The sequence below is a fragment of the Armigeres subalbatus genome, chromosome 3 (genome assembly GCF_024139115.2).
Source record: "Armigeres subalbatus isolate Guangzhou_Male chromosome 3, GZ_Asu_2, whole genome shotgun sequence".
Taxonomy (NCBI): Eukaryota; Metazoa; Arthropoda; class Insecta; order Diptera; family Culicidae; genus Armigeres; species Armigeres subalbatus.
The window spans coordinates 207,579,112-207,595,198 of record NC_085141.1 but is presented as its reverse complement, the minus strand read 5'-3'; the positions used below and the strand labels follow the sequence as shown (position 1 = coordinate 207,595,198).

At 37.4% G+C, this 16,087-nt stretch overlaps 1 protein-coding gene across 4 annotated transcripts in view; it reads left to right on the top strand.

Annotated features, from left to right (window-relative positions):
* The window catches only part of LOC134227768 (zinc finger protein 12-like), a 69,081-nt gene that overhangs the window by 11,627 nt on the left and 41,367 nt on the right, over positions 1-16,087 (top strand). For all 4 annotated transcript variants that reach the window (XM_062709444.1, XM_062709445.1, XM_062709443.1 and 1 more), the window contains exons 2-3: positions 3,237-3,551; positions 15,737-15,865. In XM_062709444.1, the coding sequence (XP_062565428.1) occupies positions 3,366-3,551; positions 15,737-15,865 (315 nt within the window). In that variant the 5' untranslated portion in view covers positions 3,237-3,365. The remainder of the gene's footprint in view (positions 1-3,236; positions 3,552-15,736; positions 15,866-16,087) is intronic.

The following is a 16,087-nucleotide window of genomic DNA, read 5'->3' as shown; positions in this document are numbered from 1 at the left end:
GCAAATCTCCTGCAGCGCCACGACGTCGAAGTTGCGGGGATGTAATTCATCGTAGATCATCCTGTCGCAACCTGCGAAACCTAGCGACTTGCAATTCCATGTTCCAAGCTTCCAATCGTGATCCTGTATTCGTCGCCTAGGTCTTTGCCGATTATATCGAGTCGCATTATCTCTTATATTGTTCGTAATGATTGGTTTTCTAGGCGGCTTATTGGGCCTGCGCAAACCTCCTGTCTCGTCGGAGGGCCGTCGTGTCAGGGCTGTTTAGCGTCCCACCTAACACCAGGACTTGGGCTTGTGCGCTTTGAGCGGCACACGGTCGCTTTGGTGGGGCGGATACATGCAGCTTTTTATAGAGGTTTAACAGGGCCCACTGTCAAACCCCACCACATCCTAGGCAAGCCCCACAACTCGCAGATGGCCTGGGGAGGGATCGTCAAGCCCTTGGACATAGTCCCTGCTGCCCGTGAACCTATCTGGTGACCTATCTGGTTTGGTACTGAGCACAAAACATTGTGTTACTATAAAAGCAAACAGTTGATAGTTGTCAGAATCACAGCATCAGTTTTTTACCAAAAGATACTTAGGGTGGCCATTGGAGGAGTCTCGTTTCGACCGTCTTCCAATGCGGTTGGCTTTTGCGCTCTGCTTTTGTGCGGAGATTCGCCTTTAAGGTAGAACAATAGCAGTGCAGTGACTGCGGTCGAAACAAATGTATAGTGTATAAAAAGTGCTGCAGATCCTGAAGACGTGCGCATGTTCGTGCTTGCTAGGGCTGATCGATTGTTATCAAGGGCAATGCCCTTTCTAATATTGCGATCAAGCCTATATAAATGCTCAAACATGTTCAGCTTCAGAACTATTGAGGAGAGGTAAGGTTTTGAAAACCTGTAAATTTATTTAAACACGCATGCACCCAGGCTTGGCATTTACTCGCACAATGAGCTCAATGAGCAAAAAAAGTTCATCAAAAATGAGCAACAAAACATCACGGATATGATCAAAACATAAAAAAGATGCTCTTCGTTGTGGGAAAAATGAGGAGCGACGCTCATTGAGAGAAACCGTTTGTCTCAATGTGCCTCTTTGAGGAGCATCATTTTTGTTGTTCTTTCCAACCGAACGTACAGAGAAATGTAAGCACACTTCTGTCATACCATCGCTACCCGTACAACAGCCTCACACATTCGCACCTTTATGAGACCAGCATGAGAATAGGGACCGTGTATAGCATCCATGAACGGGTAGAAATGAACACCATTCTATCTTTACATTAATTATTTACTGCTTCTAAGCAACAGGCAGCTTGATGTAGGCAATTCTATATTTATCTGGTTAGCAATTACAATTTGAATTACAAAGAGGTGAACCTGACTGATCTCACTCGGGTTTTATTTTTGATCGGTCAATCATTTAATTGATTGATGCGTCGCACTCTAGATCGATTTCAGTTCGAGCTTGATGGCTTTCTTCAGAACTCATGAAACCGTTTCATTTAGACAACTTCTCAACTTTCCCTAGCAAATTGTTCTATTTTTTCATATACATAAACAAACACAGAAGAGCCCAAAATGATTCGCTTGGTGAGTAAATCTTGCAAATCGGCCAACCCATTCACAAGTTATAATGCCTCAAAGGAAAAACAAAATCATTTTTATATATGAAGATAGACAGATGATGATGATGATGATTGAAGAAGATGAAAAGGGAAGGGCCAGGGAGCGATCCCTTGATCGTAGTGGCATAAAGGCACCAAGACCTACTTTAAAATATTGTGTAAACGCGTTTAAACGCATGAGACCTAAAATCCGCATAACAATTAAGCCTCATATTAAACCGCATGAAAAGCGACTCCAGTGTATACTGTTTTGACCGATTAATACAGGATTTTTGCGACTGCTTCAATTTTAAATGAAAATTATTAAGCTCAGTCAGGGAAATGTCTTCAACGTGTAAAAATTAAATGCAATAGTCTTAAACACCATCATTATGGCAGTGATTGAATTGTTTTCTAAGCAAAGCGATAAATACAATAACCTACTGGCTACCGTTAGATTAGCCAACTAATTATCTTTTTTTTCGCCACCACCAATTCCGTCCTTATAAAAGAGACTCAAAGATACTCAATGAGCAACTTTTTCCTCACCTCATTGAGTAAAACTATTTAGTTATCATTGAGAAATGAATAAATTTCGGAGCTACCCGAAAAAGAGTGAAACGCAAAAGTACAAAAGAGAAGAGCAAAGATTCGTGTGTCGAGAGCAGTGAGCATTTTTTTTCTTCTCCTGATTCGCTCTGAGGAGCATTCCATCCCTGCATGCACCCACACAAACACACACACATTCACATATATACACAAATACATACATACACTGATGGACGTCATATTTTCATAGTAAACTCTATTAAAACATGACGAATACTTTTGTCTATCAGTGTACACATATAAACACACATACACACATACAGATATCACACTTAAAATAAATCGCCGAATTCGGTAAAATTTTACCGAAATCTCAACAGCAGAACTGTTCGGTAAATAATTTTACTGATTATCGGTGATTTTGACAGTTGATCAATGGAAAAAATACAAAAAATCTGTAAAATAAATTACCGAACAGTTCTGCTGTTGAGATTTCGGTAAAATTTACCGAATACGGTGAAATGAGTTAAGTGTGTACATTATACATAAACACGTACACGATTTTTATTATATATTAGATACAGTGGCGTAGCCACGGGGGTGGTTTTGGACATAAACCCCCCCTCCCCAGACAAAATTTTTAGAAGAAATTTTTTCTTGCGAAAAAAAAATGTTCAGAAAACCCCCCCAGACCAATTTTCTGGCTACGCCACTGATTAGATACATATATTATTGGAAGCGTTTGGTACGGGAGGTCCACGCTTTCTTCCTTCCCCCTCGATTCCAAGCTATTAAGTGACTTAAGGTATTCCTGAAGTCGCTCAATATCTAGGAGTCATCTCTGCGGTACATACTGCGTAGTTAGCCTGGCCACATGAAAAGAAAAATGACGGTATTCAGAAACCGTAATTTTCCAGGATGCTCTTAAGTATTGGCTACGCAAGTATGAGATTAGATTAGATTAGAAAAGATACTTAGGGGTGGCCATAACTCTTCCCCTACTATTTACAAAAAATGATACACCTAGATGACTTACAAACACCATATGATAATCTTTCCATTAATCTATTGCATTTTTATATGTTTTCAGCTTGGATAATCTCAACATCAACTACAGTATGGAATAAGGGATTATCAATTCAAGATTAGCTTTCCTAGTCATTGGGGGGTCGGGCGATTGCCTGTACCCCCTACTAGTGAGATTTTAGCTACAATTAGTATGTTCGAACAAATTAAAACCGAACCAATGGGATTCTACACCGCTTATCCACCGCCCCAGGCTGCCCAAACACCGATCACAACAGCCGCCCGCACCGACCAAAACCAACAAACCGTGATAGCCGTAAATGAGAACAAACCAGTCGTCAACAGCAATGAACCGGTAGTTTCGACCCAACCTGTTAATGTGAGTATGTTTGAAATTTTTGCATAAAGTCTTAACAAACATTTTTAAATTATTTTAATTATTCGTTATAAAGCTATCCTCAACCTGTTCATACTCCTTGTCCTTAGACAGTGATATACTAGCAGTATATCCCGCAAAACTTAAAATCCCCATGTCTATATATACATCAATAAAATAAAATATTCAGACTTTAGATTTAGCATAGCATATCATTTGTGATTGTACAAAACGTGGGTGGTTATAGCTATAGCTATATTGTCGAGGTTCTATGAAACTAACCCGAATGTCACTGCCCGAACGTCACTACCCCGAACGCCAGTACCCCGAAAGGTCACTACCCCGAATGATCACTACTACCCCGAATACCCCACTACCCAGAAAAGCCATTACCCCGAAAATCATTTAATTATTTTAATTTTTACTTTTGCATATGCTAACAATTATCCTAATATTTGAGCCCGGAGTGCTCGAGATAATGCGAATTCCAGAGACCTTGCCAGAGACAGTGCTTATATTGAGACCAGCGGAGAGAATGAAAGCAAGTCTAGCTTCACGAAAAATTTGTGAAAACGTGATGTGACTTTCAGTATAAGCAATTATTTCTTTTAATTTAATACAAGTCCTGTCTATGAAACGGATATAAATATCTTCAGCAAGAAATAATGTTAATGCGCTAAATACAATACACGCACTTACCCGGGATAAGGCGAGAGAGTAAATTATTTTTTTCTTTCAAATTATGCACTTGCCCGGAATAGGATTAGAGAGTAAATGTCACCTTCTCGTAAAACGTGCTTGCCCAGAATAATGCGAGGGGATTGAATGCCTCCTTCATTTAAAGCACGCATCTGCCCGAATAAAGGAGGGAGAATGAATGACACCTTCTTTGAAAGCACGCGCTTGCCTGAAATAATGCGAAAGAATGTATTTCTCCTTCTTTAAAAGCACGCATCTGCCCGGAATAAGGTGGAAGAGTAATTATTGAAACGCAATCTAATAAAGTAATAAAGTGAGCAAGAAAATGAGTACATGTTTTTTTATTTTAATTTTTGACATATTCGGGGTAATGGTCATTCGGGGTAATGATAATTCGGGTTAATGACCATTCGGGGTAATGGCCATTCGGGGTAACGGGTTATTCGGGGCAGGCTTGGGGTACTGGCGTTCGGGCTAGTGACATTCGGTTTAGTGACATTCGGGGCAGTGTCATAGAATCATTGTTGAATAGAGCTCTCTATTATTCACCTTACTCACTAAAATAAACTTCCCTTCCCGAGGCTTGTATGAAGGTAATATGGGTTCCCTGCATCTTCACTAGCAGATGTTGAACTAACATTCCTTCCCTTCCTTCCATGATTGTAAGGGCGTGGGCAGGTATACACCTGTTGATGTATAGGAAAAGGTACTAATCCCAAGTGCCAATTTGCGTCAATATACATTAGATTGCTCAATTGAGCATTGTATATATAAAAGGTTCAATTGAGAAATCTATCTTATTATCGCAAATTCGCACTCAGTCATCATAGCCCTGCCAATTTTAACCCTTTCTTAAACACAATACAAAGCACACTGATTAACTGAATATAAAATACAACATAGACACAACGTTATTAAACACAACTTTTTCCGTTAATACCATTTAACGCGCGTAGATAATAGCGATACCACGCGTTGGCAGAACTAAGGATCCTACACTGAGGAAATGGACGTATGATTTTCAATCAAATGCTTTATGAAAATTTGCCACAAGGAATTGGTATGAATTTCAATATGTTGCCTTATGAACGATGATTTTCATTGAAAAAAAAAAGTTAAGTGCGGCAGACTGGGTTCGAACCATGGACGTCGGGGTCGGGAGGCCGGTATGTATATCACACTCCCATCGACGCTTGAATCCTCGGGAAGGTAACTGCGTATAAGAAGCACTGTTGGTGGAATAATCTGTCGAAGATTTATAAGGCGATAGTTACCCGACTAGAAGAGCATAACAGAAACTGAACACAATTTTAACATATTGTAATATTTATAACTTATTTTGATACAATTTTGTTCTTAGCAGCATTATCTTTCAAATGTTGTAACAGGATTTTATCATAATATGATTAAAAAAATGCTTAACACCGAATTGCCCAACAGTAGGCAATTAAAATAGATGTAGTCCTCCAGCCATAGATAACACAATGCTGATATAATTTGAATAGATTGCCTTTATTGCAATGTTGCATTTTGAGCATCATCAGTGGCAACGACCGTTTAGAGCATGCACGATGGAAATTTTATCAATGTTACGTCTGTTTGTCTGTGGTATAAAGTTCACAAAAAAAATTGTTAATGGACTTGTAACTAACATATCTTTTGTTTTAATGGATAAAATAATTTTTTGAAATTATCAATTGGAATGACCGCTCTTTCAAGGGTGATGAAGATGAATTATTCAACTTCCTAACAGTTCATAATGTGCACATTTCCATTATAACTGAACCGTATTAAAAACCTGGACTATCCATCAAAAGAGATCCAAATTATTTCATCTACAAAAATTATCGTCTTGACAGCACTTGTGGTGTTACATATCGCCCAATCAGTTAGCTCTCTTCAATTCATTTTCATTTATTAAGCTTACATCTAAACAGGTAACACAAAAGATATTTTAGTTACTAGATAAAGATTGTCGCTTCGGTTCCCTTTGTTCTGCTGTCCGAAACATGTGTGGTACACACCTGTCAAATCGTATGGATTTTCCCTCTTTGACATTTAGCTCCCCTATCCTCACCAGCAAAAGATGTTCCGGACAGCGACGACAGCGACAATATTTATCTAGTAACTAAAATATCTTTTGGTAACACTGAATCAACAATTGACCATTCCCGTCAAAGTGCTGTTTTTTTTAAGATTGATCCGTTTTTGCACGAACATCGGTTGAATTTTTCACGCCGGTTCACACATGCAGCACTTTTTCGGTTTTTGTTTTCGATTTTAAAAATAATTAGAGGCTTCAAAAAATATGGGTTCTTTTAGAAAGTTGACCTGAAATAAGCCAAAGAATCGACAGAGCGAATAAAATTTTTGATGGGAAAGGTCAATTTAACGCCACAATACACGGTTCGAGACCGCATCTCTCCATCCTCGAATGCGCCTCACGCTGGCCAAGTCGTTCTGTATTTGATCAGCAACCAGAAGTTCAGATTTTGCTTAAATTTGTTCCTAATCGAACCAATTGGTTCACATTCAGTTCCAAGTACCTTAATCGAACTTCAAAGTTCACTTTTGCGCTCCCACCATTTAAAAAATTACTTAAAATGAGCTGATTAAGCCAAAACATCCCTTCTTATCCGACCTGGTTGCTTGGGACCAAGCTCGCTGCGCTCCACGTCATATCGTATACGCCAGTGACGGGGTTTACATTTCTTTTTACCATTCATTCTTCCATGCACAAAAATAAAAACAAAATCCATGGCAGCCGCAGCAGCAGCCACGCCAGGGGTCTGCGAAGCGGCCATGTTTCTGATGCCAGCATCAAAATCATCGATTAATTTAATACAAAGGCGTAATCATAATCGTTGAAACCTGCCGTTGAAAATGTATTTTGAATATCATGATATTTTGGCGAAGTAGAGCGCTTGGTGCCGATTGAAATATGAAAATTTATTAAAGACATCACTATTCTTGTTGAAATAGCACCTCGCATTCATACTTTCGCACAAGTTCTTGAAAAATGATGAAAAATAATTACGTCTATTTGGAAAAAAATCACTTCGGAATAGTGGTTTGTTTACAAAATAGAATTGTCAGTGGGAAACCCAATTTCAATAGAACAATGGGAAACTCAAAGATGTTGGCTATTGTCAAACGTAGTGGGTAGGATTGGGGTTGCCAGATACCTGAGCCACGCCAAGCAGATGACAGTCAGCACATGCTTTTTTCTATTTTCTCTACCCACGAATGTTTTCGTACAATAATTTCACAACGTATTACCGTTTTTGGTGGGAAAAATTAATTTCATTACTCCTTGCTCATTTTAGAGAACGAATTTATCAGTACTTAGAGAAGAACAAATAAATCAGTACCTACGGATAGCACCCCTTCTAGGCTTTGCGCCACAGGTAATTAAACTCGATTATGTGCTGTTTGCGCTGCGCACGAGCCAAAACAGAAAATCTCATGCAAATGCTGATCGCACGCCGGCACGACTCTAACGTAGCAGCAAACAAACAGTTTGCTTCATCGACAAAAAAAATGTCACGATGTCGCGTACATTTTTTTACAAACTGTTTTGGCTTGACTGGATAAAATATGAATATTCACATAATCAGAGTGTTTTAACGTACATTTCCCAACACTAAGTACCTGCCGGATCGGAAGCAAACACCAATAACACCATCTTTGCAGGGTTGTTGTCTGGCAGTCTTGCAACATGCCCTCCCCTGGAATGTAGTTCATACGACAATCTTATGAAATATTTTAAGTTTCAACCGTCTAAGACGAATTAAGTACTCTCCATTTAATTCCACCAATTAATTTTCGATATCTTTGCAGATACGTATTTCGACCACAACTGTGTGGTTGTCTTCAGTGTCTCGTACTTGACTCGACTCAAGTACGAGACACTGAAGACGACCACACAGTTGTGGTCGAAATACGTATCTGCAAAGATATCGTAAATTAATTGGTGGAGTTAAATGGAGAGTACTTAATTCGTCTTAGACGGTTGAATACATTCCACTAAAAGAGCTTTATATATTTATCTGATTTTAAGTTTGTAAAAAAAAAAGTTTAACCTGGTTTCGAATCATCGAAGTCGTGATTAGGAGGCGAACGATTACAACACACGCCCACCGACGCTTCAAGGATTCGTCTTGTTGGATATCCAATAAAAGGATAGATTGTACCGAAAAAAGATTTCAAGATTTCCTTGATTCAATTCTTATGAAACATTCTCATAATTTTGGTCATATGAAAATCTTACGACCCGTATCCTCAGTGTACCTGTTCGTTTATCAGTGAATCATGCTAGAAAAGTTCCACCTCCATCACTTTTCAGTTTCTGTTTTTTGGTGTCAGGGTAAGCTTGCAAAACTTGTCTTCCATTTACTTCCACTATAATCACTTTGTATCAACATATACGTATTTGGTTTTCTACTTGAAAACTTCTTCAGTGTTTTGTTATCGAGTCGATAACAATCCAGTATCGTACACATACATTGCCATTTTTGTGTGTTTCTCAACACGAGCCGTCCATATCGAACTTGCCTCCGACTTCTCGACGCATGCTAGATCGTCTGGTCGCACGCTGTGGACCACCGAAGAGATACACAACAACACTGCGTGCAAAAGTGCAGCGAATGAACTTTACTAAGGTATATCAGATGCGATCACGCCAGTCCCGAGCAGATTCTGAAGTTCTGCACATAAAATGAGACTTCTTGACATTTTATCCGCTCAGGAAGACAATGAAGGTTCATAGGCTCATCGCGGTAAGGATGACCTTATGAGAGTCGTCACCCTCAAAACAGCATCATCCGAAGCCGTCGTTGGACCTTGATTAGTAATTCTCCAAGTTCCGGAGATGCCGGAGAATTAGCAGTTCGCCAAAAGAGGTTCTAGTAGAGCACGCCGAAGTTTGAAGTTTTTCTATTTTACTAGCAAAACACAGAAAAGTTACTATTTTCGCTTTGTTGGCCGACCAGCTCCAACCTAACACATCTATAGACGACTTGAATACAGGGTGCGGCAGAAAATAATGCGAAAATTGATTCTATTTCTAAATCTTATTTGAACTGCTTCAAGCAATATTTTCATCATTTTCAAGTTCAGTTATCTAGAAAACGCCTTTCAAACCTAGTCCTACGGCATCGACTGCCATGTACATGTTATGGCTAACGTGAGGGTCTTCACACAAGGGTGGCGATGGTTTGCAGACTCGTGCTTCAACATACGCCCCAATCGTATAACCCAACGGATTAAGATCCGGACTGCTAGAGGGCAACAAATCTTTCGACCAAAATATCATGTTGTTCTTCAGCCATTGTTGGGTCGATTGAACTTTTGACATGGAGCTCCATCATGCTGTAGGACAACGTTTTGATCCTCGGAGAATTCGGCTTTTCCCCAGGGAAGCACTTGGTCGTTTCAAATACCGATAAACAATTCGATATTGATATTAACCCCTATATCAATGAAAACAGGCGGCAGTTTCAAACCCCAAGCCAAACATCATGACACCAGCCAGATTGTTTTGGAATTTAAACTTCACTTTCTCCAGAACATCGGCAACTTTCTTCGGTGAGATGAACCGGTCCGTCGTGCGGCCGTTGCGGTCAGCATGGATGCTGAAAAGCTTTCGCGTCGAAAACAGGATTATAATTTTTTCCTTCTTCAACAAAGAAAGCAATCTTTTTAAACGAGTCACTCGTAGTTCCTATACCCGGTCTGTAATCAAGTGGCGTTTCACTCAAGCTTTGGAAGATACATGCAAGTCTCCTTTGATGGTTTTCGCATGGATTTCTCAGAAATTATGACTTCCTTGGCAAGTTTTCTGGTGGAACGCACCAGGTTGCGAGCCATCTTTCCACTAGCCAATTTGATCACGTTTGGCATACGTGCAAAGCTCGGACGTCCACATCCCGGCTTCCGTTGCTTAGACCCATCATGCAGACATTTTAATGCAATAAACTGTGGCCAAAAGCCATCCTACCATCATTAATCTCATTCGGTGTCTTCTGAGCGAGCAACAAACTAGAACTCACTTCTTCTGGGTACATTTTTACAAATTTGCAATACAACAATTACAATCTCTCGGTGCCAGGGGGAAAAGGCGGAGCACTGAATCTTGTTATGGCGAGGCAGTTTTTATGCACACTTTTGTTTTCGATATTTTATCCAAATTTAACACTCAATCATGCAGCAATAGGGTAAATGATATATTTTGGACATGTACATATTTTGGACAAGCCTGAGCTTCTTCGATCAATTTTAAATAATGTGTAGGAAAATTTTTATCGAAAGTATGATCATTGCATACTTTTACCTCAACTCTAGCGGCTCCTGATGAGAATTCACAAATCAACTATTATTTATCTTTAAAATTATCTAAAATGTAAAGCCTTCTACCAAAGTGCCTGCTGGACGCCAGTATGCAGGAGAACATGCATTATAGGACTCTTCGTAACATGCACCTGAAACACGTTTAAATTGGTCCAAACGGCAATCTTGAGGTCCTGCGGCCAAAGTTTAATTGTAATTCAGATACTAACATATTCCAATCGCTTAACATGAACTTGAGACGGATGAAAAAGGAGTGACCAAAATGAAGTTATGTTTTTATGCATCAGACATTTATTGGTCACCCTATGTACAGTACATGGATGAACCATTAATTGCCAACTTTCAGGCTGTTTTCAATGATATCGATAAGATTGCGAAACAAAGTTAATTTCTGGTTTAATCTATGTCAGTTAAGCAAACAAATGCATTTAAATGAATGTGGATACGTGTAGGTAAGTCATACCATTGAGATCTGTAGGTGGCCATTTTTAAATTACGAGAAAATGACTCTGTCCAAAATATATGCATTTTCCATGTCGAAAATATATATTTGATGTCCAAAAAGAAAATATTTCAGTTCGCAGTATATCACAGTTTACACCTAGTAAACGTAATTTACTCAAAAATTGGGCAATGGAGATACAAGACTAATCATAGGTTATGTATTTGGATGAACCTAGTGGTTTTCAATTGCTTTATACTATTCAATCTCGACATATTTTCTAATGAATGTCCTGTGCTTGTCCAAGATACATCATTTACCCTATAACGATGTGGTATGCTTGAGATACCTACTTGATTATAGGGACTCGAGAAAGAATTTATTTGCAGTAACTAACCGAATATAAAAATGCTCGTATTAACGATTGCGCCCTAACACTGGTTCTAAGCTTCGATGCAGAGTACACAAGCTTTGTTCGCCAGTGACAGGCGTATGGGGCCCTTGCTCGGTGCGGCATTTGAAAGTAAACATAAGCAAATATACTATAGAGAAATTAGTCACTAGCTACTCGAAATAACCCAATATTCAGGTTTAAACATTTTCGCATTATTTTCTGCCGCACCCTGTATTACATATGATGTTCATCGACGCTCAGCTCTTATGACATAAAACATCTAGAATACGAAATTTCTAAGATCTAGAATACGAATTCCCAAAAATAGCAAAGCAAAAAAATACTGTTGTGGTTTAGAAATCCTTCCGAAAGAACTCCGAGTTCTCTGCAATTTGATGGTTTGTTATCTCTTCTTGAAATTTCCTCGAATATCAAGAAGCCCTGCGTGTTTACTGGCAATTCAAAATTTTCGGAAAATAATGTAAAAAAGTATTCCTTTGATAAACCTTTTAAAAATACTATTCATTTTTTAGCATGCTAGAAATTGTACGCACAGTTTAGTAAAAATTACTAACGACACTCATATGGAAAAACTTAAAAATCACTTTCTGAGAAAATCCATTCAACACAGGATTTTGTAGACATTTTTCGGTAACCTAAACACTAGGGTGTCCCAAAATTGGACCAAGTCTGGGATTTTGGGGGCTCAACCTTCAAATGAAAGCTTATGGTATAACAAAAGAAAAATTGTTCTACGACAACTCTGGGAAATGACGTTTAGGGGTGGCCCCGACGCGTTTTATGAAAAAAGTGCATTTTTTATAGGTAACATCGAAAATACCGGTATATCGGAAAGAAATTCGATGAAACCCATCCATTTTATATTTTTTACATTTAACTTAGGGTCTATACTTTATGGTAAAACTTTGATACCGCATGTTTTAGGTCTATATATTTTCACTGATGCTTTAAATGCCCAAAATGATGAATTTTTCTTAATATTTTTTTATTAATGCATCCAAAACGGGTATCCATCATAATGCTTTCGAAACTAGATATACATAGAAAGGTGGGGAATTTTATAACGAATATTTTGCTAAAAATAGCAACCTCCTATCTCTATCCGTTTAAAAGTTATTCACGATTTACTGCAGCTTGGAAAAAGACTTTTTGAAATTTCGGATCATAATACCTGGATCATGTTTAAGTCAAGAAACGCCTACTTTTCCATACCAACCAAAGGAGTGCTTTAATAACCAATATAGCATTCATATGAGTTGCATAAAATTGATTTTAATACTTATTTGAGTGTTATAATGGAAACCCAACGATGGACCAGCAGTAACATGACTGACTACAAATTGTTCAGTTAGTCTGGGTGAGTGCTCAAATAGATTGATGAATATGGTTTCAAAACTACCCATAGGTAGGTTCAGTTTTCGTGTCATGGTTTGTCGAGCTGTGCAATGTTTCTCGATAACATGGAAATTAGTTGTTTTGTGACCATCTTGATTTTTTGCAAGAACGATCATGTGAAGCAAATCCAACTAGATCATTTTGATATCGATTTGTCATATTTAACGCCATATTGAAGCTCATTTTACGCCATTGCAAAAAATAGTGTGTGCAACTAATTGCAAAACTCGATTTTATCAGCACTCGTAGTATTTATCTCATTCGGCAAGCCTCGTTGGATAAACGTACAACCATGCTGATTAAATCATCTTTTTGCAACTAGTTACACAAATTACTATTATCATTATTATTTTATAATGCATATTGAAATATTTGGCATCTACCATCTACGAAATCTCTGGAAATAAGAACAATCTACACTAATTACGAACTATTTTGCCTACCAATACTGAATACAATGATAAATTGATTGCATCGATAAATCGGGACGAAAATGATCCAGCCGGATTAACTTCACATGATCGTGCTGGTTAAAAAATCAAGTTGGTCAGAAAACAATTAATTTCCATGTTATCGTGAAACATTGCACAGCTCACCAAACCATGAAACGATAGCTGAACCTACCTATGGGTAGTTTTGAAACCATATTCATCAATCTATTTGAGTACTCACCCAGACTAACTGAACAATTTGTAGTCAGTCATGTTACTGCTGGTCCATCGTTGGGTTTCCATTATAACACTCAAATAAGTATTAAAATCAATTTTATGCAACTCATATGAATGCTATATTGGTTATTAAAGCACTCATTTGGTTGGTATGGAAAAGTAGGCGTTTCTTTACTTAAACATGATCCAGGTATTATGATCCGAAATTTCGAAAAGTCTTTTTCCAAGCTGCAGTAAATCGTGAATAACTTTTAAACGGATAGAGATAGGAGGTTGCTATTTTTAGCAAAATATTCGTTATAAAATTCTATGTATATCTAGTTTCGAAAGCATTATGATGGATACCCGTTTTGGATGCATTAATAAAAAAATATTAAGAAAAAATCATCATTTTTGGGCATCAGTGAAAAATATATAGACCTAAAACATGCGGTATCAAAGTTTTACTATAAAGTATAGATCCTAAGTTAAATGTAAAAAATATAAAATGGATGATTTTAATCGAATTTCTTTCCGATATACCGGTATTTTCGATGTTACCTATTCATAAAACGCGTCGGGGCCACCCCTAAACGTCATTTCCCAGAGTTGTCGTAGAACAATTTTTCTTTTGTTTTACCCTAAGCTTTCATTTGAAGGTTGAGCCCCCAAAATCCCAGACTTGGCCCAATTTTGGGACACCCTACTAAACACTATGTGTCCCTGTGAATCTTGAATAACTTTTCCAAAATTTAATATTGTCTCAATATTAAGACCATATAAGAAGTTTAGTATTTTACTTGAATTTTCATTTTCCTCTCAAAATCTCAGAAGTTGTATTTTGTTCTTTTAGTATGTGACTCCCAAAGTTTCTGATAGTAAATAGAATCTGCTTACACTGATTCAGCATGATGCTCATGTTATTATATTGGCAACTTGCATTTTTGTTCTAGTCTTCAAGTGACTTCACGGGAGTGCTCACCGCTAAAGTTTTCAAATTTGATAACCACAATTTCCATTAATAAATCAATGCAATAAACAATTGCAAAATTGTAATCATTTTTTTTTGATCCCATAAAAAAATTAAAAACTTTCCACAAAACAATCAATACAAAAGATAAAAGAATTTCCATAAAAAATACTAAAAGCAACAAAATTTAGTAAATTTGCATGAACAATAAACGCCTTTAAAGATATAGAAAAAATGCTCAGTATTATTGCTTTTCTATATGTTTTTATGAAAAATTTCATAGGTTTTATTGCTCTTTATTATTATAACAAATTGCTCTTTATTGATTCTTTTTTGTGGAATGTTTTCCATTTTTGTGTGGAAAAAATATTTATTTTGTGGAAAATTTTGTAATTGCCCATTGCTAATATTGATTTATTTAAGGCAATTTTGCACTTTTTTTGAACATTTTTATTTCTTTGTGGAAAATTCTTCTTTTATAATTGCAATTTTTGCTTTTAAAAGTGCTAACCTATTTTTGTTTTGTGGAAAAGTTTTAATTGTTCATGGACATTATGCATTGGAAATTTGTATTTATTTATTGCTTATATCCTTATTTAGAGAGAAGAAGAAGAAGAAGAAGAAGAAATCCTTATTTCTTTATTGGCAATTTCCTATTTTTTATGGAATATTTCTTATTTTCAAGGGGAGTTTTTATTTTAGCCGACCGTATGTACAAGCTGGTATAGCTTCATCCAACATCATAATCCCAATATAGATATGAATGTCCTCAGAACATCAACGATACTCTGAACATCTAGAGTTCAGAACATGATGTTTTTCATGATTACATGGACAACAATATCTCCCAAGAAATGATCGAAAAACCTAGAACATTGCGTGTTTAGGCACCTAAACATGGTGCAAGAATCTACCTTGGTTACAATGTTAGCTACAGGAAACCCCTAACTCTGATCTAGTGTCTCTGGTTAAGTAAGTAGTATATCATCACTTCTGTCGCATTCCACCTAAGAACAATAAAAATGAGCGTCATTTAAAGTAATGAACCTTTCGCGGAGCTCCAGATCTCAGGCCATCATTTTCGTCGACATTGAATGGAAATGGCAATAGTTTGTCTGTTTCTTCGTAAGGCAACGATTTTAATCACTTGAGATTCTACTACGGTTTTGTAGCGATTCGCTTTTGGGATAGTCTGATTGACACTTAAAGATTAAAAAGATTAGCACACTGGAACAACGTCATGAATTTAGGAATGTTCCTATTTTTTTACAGAGTCATTCCACCGCACCAAGCCGGAGTAAAAGGCAGACATGCAAAGTCTGTGGCAAAACACTATCTTCCCCGAGCAGCTATTATGTACACATGAAACTTCATTCGGGAACTAAACCATTCGCTTGTACGGTAAGTAACTATGTAATCTAAGTAATTGTAAGTAAGCAATTATATGATCTAACTACAAAATTGTTACCACATATCACGATGGCAGGCTAATATCTTCATTTATATACCAAGACTAAATCTGCCACGATTCACATATAAGGTCCTATATTGATTTTCGAAGATTTTGATTTTCTGCCAGAAATAAGCCTCAAATAACCTTTTCATCTTCATCTTTGAGAAAAA